General features: G+C 27.9%; 1 protein-coding gene across 1 annotated transcript; it reads right to left on the bottom strand.

Annotated features, from left to right (window-relative positions):
* Window positions 1-6544: 6544 nt before the first annotated feature.
* On the bottom strand, window positions 6545-7718 carry LOC107177413 (cyclin-dependent protein kinase inhibitor SMR4). Its single transcript, XM_025100172.2, has one exon. It carries the CDS (start codon window positions 7303-7305, stop codon window positions 7117-7119), a length of 189 nt encoding a protein of 62 aa, XP_024955940.1. The 5' UTR covers window positions 7306-7718; the 3' UTR covers window positions 6545-7116.

Genomic DNA, 7718 nt, shown 5'->3' with positions numbered 1-7718 from the left:
GCTCAAGAGCGCTATAGACTAAGGACGGCGATTAGGGCTTAATATAAAGGGGGGATTAGGTAGCATCATTAACATCGTACAAGAGTTAATAGAAGTTCGTTTTCATGGTTTCACAAATTACCACGTAAAAAGGCTAAGTATTGTTTTTGGTCGAGCTTAATTTTAGAGTGTTGATAAAGTAAGATTGTCCTCTAACTGTCTCAATAAAATTCGAGTACTGGAATGACCCTTTGTCATTTGGTTAACTTCAAGCCTTCAAGAATTCAATTAAGTGGAATTAGAGTAATACCCACAACAAAATAATTAGCTTTGAATCACCAAATTAAAAGTCACGACTGGTCAATAAATAAAGGAGGTAAAGAATAGGGTTTCAAACTGGCCACACCCCGACACCCATGGGGCCAAGTGAACACTCGGAAGCAAACATTTTGCAAGATGTGTTTTTAATTGCTCGACAATCATTAAAAAGAACACAAATATAAAGTTAAAAGCCACAATTCAGAAAAAGAAAAAAAAAAAAGTAAAATTAAAAGACAGCAATTTTACAGTTTACTCAACATTTTCACCAATTTTTATATATTTTTTAGTTTATAAGTTTCCTATTTCGGTATGCAGTCACTGTGAATTTTACTGTTGCTGCTAATTAATTCACACCTAATTAGCTTAACTGATTCTTAATTACACGACATCGTTTTTACGTAACTTCGGCTGTAGTATTGGGTCCTGCTACTTTGCGACAGGAGTTCGGCACCCCTATTTTGTCATTTAGTGATTTAACCATTAAATCTAATCGAAGAGTTGCATAACGGCCAGCTGTGTTTGCATGGCTATTAACATTGTCATCCCTGATATTTACTGAAAAATTAGAAAAGGAAAAGGTTTCTAAATGTTGACATATATGTCCGGATTGTTTCAAAAAAATTTTACACGTAAATCCAACGACCTAGTTTTGACTATTAGAATGAGTATTAATGTATAGACAAGAATGTAATCTCACGTAAAAATTTCAAAATGCACAAAAAATGAATATGTGTTAATAGAAATTTTTATAACATAATATATATTTAATATACAATAAATTATTTGAATATGTCAATTAAAAAATACAAAATAAATATATATTAATTTGTTAATAATAATAATAATAATAATAATAATAATACATCACTAAAATGAACATGTATATGCCTAAATTAAATGTTTCCAATAATATTATTAATGAACAAGTTGGGTAATTCCTAAAGTATATTAAATTAAATATCTCTGATTTTTATATTAATGTATTCATGTGTATGATAATTGAATTTCATTTCTATTCTTTCTTTATTCCTGATTAATAGTTTAGTACTCGTGAACTTTATCCTCTATTTTTTTTCTTCTTTTCATAAACTCTAACTTAATAAAATAGTTTTAATTAGAACCATCATATTTTAGAAATAGATTATTTTCATCGACAATAATCCTGCTATTGCTTCTTTGGTCTACATATTAGTGGGATTTAAAAATATTAATATTTTTCATAGACGCCGTTAAATAAAGGTTTATGGCTCTTAAGATTTTATTATTTATAAAACTTACCATTCATGTTCCCTAAAAATCTTGGACTAAATCTTTTCTTGGGAACTTTTTTTTTTAATTTATATGAATGACTATTTTATGTTAAATAAAAGATAACATAGGTAGAGAATTAATGGTTGTAAATTATAGATGTTTATCCTTTGTCCTTAATAGTAATTTAATGAATGGGCATTTTTATAATATAGATGATTTAATTATAGTATAAAATTATTGGAACCTACCAAATTACTCTGTACACCCAATTACTCAAAAAGCCCATAGCCTAAATTTAAAAATTAAAATTTGACTATGTACACGTCATAATACCGAAAATAACCCCAGTTTAATTTGTTTTATAGTAATAAATTATTCTCTTCTGCTTTTTTTAATCAAGATTAATCTTTTATGGATTAGATAATCTTACAAAGTGTGGACAATAAAATTGAATAAAAAAGTGTTTTTAAACTTTCAAAAATTCAACTCTTAATTTGATAGCAATAAACATTGATTTATCTCTTTATTATTCATATTTTACTTGTAATGGAAAAAGAATTGCTTTGCAATTTTGTTCAATGTTGCAAACTTACAACAATCAAATGGGGACTAGTTCTAACTATTAAGTAAGGATGCTTAGATCTTGTTTTTGTTTCTTTTTTTTATTCTTTTTTTGGTGCTATTTGCCTTTGGTTTTACCGCTAATTCATGATCATTGTGCAATTCTTCATATATATACAGTTATAGTGTTTATGCAATTTTTAAATATTCTTCCATTAAAGAATTCCGTAAAAGCCCAGTTCATGCCTCGCAAAATTAATGCTAAAACTTGCTTAAATCAAAGGTCTCCCGACTACAAATGCATATGGTAATCCAATTTTATTCCTTTGTTCCATTACTTTTTTACACCGGTTCTATTTTTTTCTTTTTAAATGAATATTATTATTTACAATGAAATTATGTTTAGCCTAAAATAAAATTTGAATTTAAAGTAGGATAAGATTAAAAGAAAAAAATATAATTAATTAAGTATATATTTTGTCCCTAATAGTAAATTATTTCATACGTATTTTATTAATTGAAATTTTAATTAAAAAATAGATGTAAAAAGTGTTTGAATTTGAATAGCCTATTTTTATGATTTAAATATCCACAACTCATAATTTATTTTTTTGTAAGGGTAAAATTAAAATGAATTAGACTTTTTTTTTATAGTAAAATGAATGAATGAATGAATATGACTTGAGTGACAAAATTTAGAAATACTATTTAATTTTTAACAAAACATAGACTGTAGTGCAATTAAATGAAAAATGACAGAGCAAGGACAAAAAGTATAAATTTTCCTTTTCATCTCTAGAGTTAAGTATCAAATTCTCAGTTGATTCCCATATTTTCAAAATTGACCCAGATCATCTCTACTGTAATTTCTTAATCTCATAATTAACGACGCGAATATTTACCACCCTCATCCAAAAGTTTTTTGATCCTTAAAAAGTAATATTTAAGATGAGGAGAAGTTTTGAATTTTTTTTCCCTTTCTAAATATGAGGACCAATTGAGTACGGGTGCCTATCTCCAGGGGTTGTAGGGAAATTGACTCTACCAAATAATTATGAATATATATGAGGAATGAAGTAGAATAATTAAGAATTGTATTAAAAAAGAAAAAAAAAGAAAATTCTCGTCGTAAGTGTGATTTATATGGGTAGTTGCAGATATGACACCATGTTACCGTATGGTCTAAGTAGTTCCTATGTGTGCTACTTCCCTTAATATGGACTCATTTCAAGGTTTTAAACCTTTACTGGATCTTCCCCAGCTATTTAGTCTTCGAAGCTAAGTATTGATTTTCATCTCCACCACATTCACCCAGTGGAAAAGTAAATTACATGATTTTCATGCAAGCAACAACGTCCCTTCTTCTTTACCTCCTTATGATCATCATTCAATGTGTGTCTTCATTTAGACTATTGAAATTTGAAAACCCAATTACTTATTCTGATCAAAAGAAAGCGTGGAAACTGGGATTCAAACTGGAGGATGTGTTCAGAGATGATCACAAACAAAAGACAACCAATGGGTGTGTAGAATTTTTTTTTTTTATTCATTAGTTGATCACATTCCTTGTCACCAAACTTCTTAGAAGAGAGTGATGGGGCATCTGATTGATCGATGCCACCTCGTGGTGTGGTGATTGTGCATCTCTGATCCTTAGGGTTAGGGTCAAGAGGACTGCAAATGGAATGTTTAGGTGTTCGAATATCATTTTCTTTTCTTTTCTTCTTTATTTTATGGTTAAAATATCATTATTAAAACCTATGATCAATCCTCGTCAACTGCTAGTGTAATTAAGAAAAGCATGCAGTCGATTGGTCAAAACCTAAAATCTAAGAAATATTGATTGATGACAGAATGTACAGAACAAAAGAACATGTTCGTACTAGATTGCATCAGTGAAAATGTTAACAAATATGAAATAGTAGAAAGTAACTACTTAGAAGAAATTTTTTGCCAAGAGAAGTCTTACGTAAAATGCAATCAAAATTAGCCTTCTTCCTTAAAATGATAGAATCTATGCTATTAACCTCAAAGTCTCCACAAGTATCTTCTAGAATCTAGGCTAAAAATGATAGAATATTTGATAAAACAATTGTAGCTATAATTTAGAAGTTAACATTGGCCAACCCATGATCTTTAATAACTCGAGTTAAATTATATATTTTTGGGTAAACTTCTATTCTTTATCCATAAAAACGTGAAAACATTAATTTATCTACTTTTATTATTAAAAAGATTTAAAAAAAAAATTCACCAATGCGTCCCCAATTTGCCTTTATCTTCTAGACAAAAATGAAATATAGCTTGAGGCTTTTACAAGTTTGGGAATAAATTAAATATTGTCATTTTGTCTAGAGAATAAATTAAAATTTACTGCAAATTTATTGTATATGTATTTTATGTGAATGTTGATGCGTATAAAAGAATTGACCCCCAAAAAAAAAAACACTTAAAAGTAAACACAACATAAAAAATAATAAACAAAAAATACATTTTATTTAATAAAATAAGTTTTTAATTCCAATTAAAATGACAAATTACTCCGTTAATATTGAAATTTCACATATCCCAATGTAGGAATAGCTTCAATATTTCAATTATCTTAGTAAAAATTGATTTAAGAATTAGGGTTATACTTCCGAATAATACAAATACTCTATTCTCAACGATATATATATATATATATATATATATATATATATATATATTTTAAGAGAATATAGCCAGGACCAAGCCCTTATTAGAGCAAGTGGCTTTAAAACATTCTTAGTTATACGTTTATAATATGAATAGTTAAGAAGAAATTTTAAAATACATTAAAAATATTAAATTAATTATATAACAAATAAATAATATTATGACACGTACGTATTTATTTTAAAAAATATCATATAATTAATAATTATATTAAATTTAATTACACGTGGTACCTATATTAATTAGTAGGGTCCGCCTATGTTGCAACAGTTGCAACAGTTGCAACATACAACAACTTTTGTCATTTTGTGTTTCATTACACTACACTACCTTATATTTTCTGCAAAATTCAATAGTCACTAAACTTAACAAACTTTTACATATAAGTCCATTTTTGGAATAAAATGACATTTGAAAAGAATTTTAATTTATTATTATTATTATTAATATCATTATTATTATATAAGATTATTTCTATTAAATTTTATTATTTTTATTTATTTTAATTATTATTATTTATGATTATTACTGACATTATTATTATTAAACTTTATTTCTTTTATTATTTTAATTGTATTATACTGTAATTAATTCATTAATATTAATATTTATCTTGTTATTATTAAAATTATTTTTATTAAAATATATTAACTTTATTATTTTAATTATTATTAATTATTGTTGTTATTACTATTATTATTAAAACTTATTAATAATTTTTATTATTATCATTATTAATATTATTATTTCAGTTAATTTTGTTGTTATTATTGTTATTGTTAAATTTTTTAATTTTTTGTTTTAATTAACATTATTGTCATAATTATTATTTTTAGTTTTATTATTATTGTTTAATTATAATATATACAAATAATATTAGGGACACAATTAACAAATGGCATTTTAATAACTTATAATAGTCTATTTCAATTATAAAATAAAGTAAACACATAAATGAGAATGTTGTTCATTCCGATTCCTATTCCTATAGCTCAAGTAAATAACTTATTTTAATTCAAATTCCTTATTACAATTCTAGCTCATTTCAATTCTTATTTAATAAACGCACCATTAGAATATGTTTAGAACATAATATTGTATATTGTTATAATATTATTCACATTAATTTATTACTTACCTATGTTTGGAAGTTTTAAAAGTTAGATTGTAGCCAATTATATAATTCACTACAGTGTGCTAACTTTTGTCTTAATTGAAACATTAAATATATTTAAATTATATTTTTATTTTTACTATGATAATTATAATATTAAAAATATATTATATTATATTTATATATTTATATATTAATAATTAATATATAATTATTAATAAATTTAAATAATGAGAGTAGATCTAGAAATGATAGTAATAATTAATAAATTACGAAATATTTATGAATTTGTGGAATAAATAAACGAGTATTAAACCATGCATTGTAATTGCCTAATATCAATAATAAAAGTCCTCTTAAATTTCATACTTATTCCTTATTCATATCATTTAACAACTAATCTAATAAATAAAATAATAATAATTATATTTTTGCCTGGCATTTCAAAACATAAGAGGGATTGCAATGAAAAAAACCAAAATAAATACACCCTGCCGTTGGATTTGCTTTTACCATTCTTGCCCTTGGATCTAATGATTAAATTACAAAATGACAAAAGTAGTGGTATGTTGCAACTGTTGCAACATAGGCGGCTCCTAATTAGTAATATAATTTCTGGTGTATTGTAAAGTCATTGGTCGATGAGATTCTTTACGGAGCATTATTTGCTCATTGGAAACTGAAATATATACACACAACAGAAACTTAACCTAAGTTGCTTAAAGTGTGTTGTATTTTTATTGGATCCCCTTTTTTTTCTGACAAAGGCAGGGCAGAGAGAGAGAGAGGGAAATACTAGCTACAGAGTCATCAGGTTAAAGCCAATATTACCCATTTCACACAGCTGCGCCCAGCTAATCATCATAATCTTCTCCGTGTGAAAACTGAAAAATCTTGGCCTCACTGTCACTGCCAACATCATCATCAACAGCAACAACAACAACAACAACAACAGAATCTCGCAACACTTTCAGAAAACGGCAACCAAAAAAAAAAAAAAAAAAAAAACCACAGAAACAGAGAAGACAAGTGAACTAATATTTGGATAACAAATTGCTTCCCATTTTGGGTCTAATTAGCTGATAATAACAATAATAAAAAGATTATTCCAACAATATTTACATTGGAAATTAAAATAGAGCAGCTAGAATCCGAAACCGAAACCAAAAAAAAAAAAACTAAACTAAACTAAACTAAGCGCAAGCTTCGTGCCTAAGAGGCAAGGCGAAAAAGGCATCGAGATCGGGCGCCTGGAAATAACCGTTCTTCGGTGGGTCCCGTTTTTGAGCGGCGAGCGATTTCTTCTTGGGAGGCGGAGGACAGACCGAGGCCACGGGCATGATCCTGTGCTTCGGCGTCGTACACCCTTCTTCCTCTTCCATATTCTCAGCCGTCCGATTAAAAATGATTTTTTAGGGAGTGTAAAAAAAAAAAAAAAAAAAAAACTGGAAACGGCGAGGCGTGGAGGGTGTTAAATAGATTAGAAGAAGAAGTTTTTTTTCAGGGCCTGGTGGGTTTTCGAAATTTTGAAAAATTGAAAAACTGGGGGGAAAATGTATAGAGGAGATGAGGCGAGGCGGTGGGCTGGAGCTGCGTTGGCGTGTTGTGATTTTTAAGATCGTGTGGTGGACTGGTAGGTGACAGCTGTGGTGGGGCAATCTGATTGGTTGACGTGGCGGTTCGTGAGCGGTTGATTTCTTAGTTACGCTGTTTGGACCCCGTTTCCTTTTTTGTTGCGTTTCAAATGTGGCGGCGCCAAGAGGTCGGTGTTTGCGCGGGAAAAATTGTTGGGCCT

This window comes from Citrus sinensis, chromosome 6 (genome assembly GCF_022201045.2).
Source record: "Citrus sinensis cultivar Valencia sweet orange chromosome 6, DVS_A1.0, whole genome shotgun sequence".
NCBI lineage: Eukaryota > Viridiplantae > Streptophyta > Magnoliopsida > Sapindales > Rutaceae > Citrus > Citrus sinensis.
Note: the sequence above shows the minus strand (reverse complement) of the source record. Positions and strands in the feature narration are given on the sequence as shown.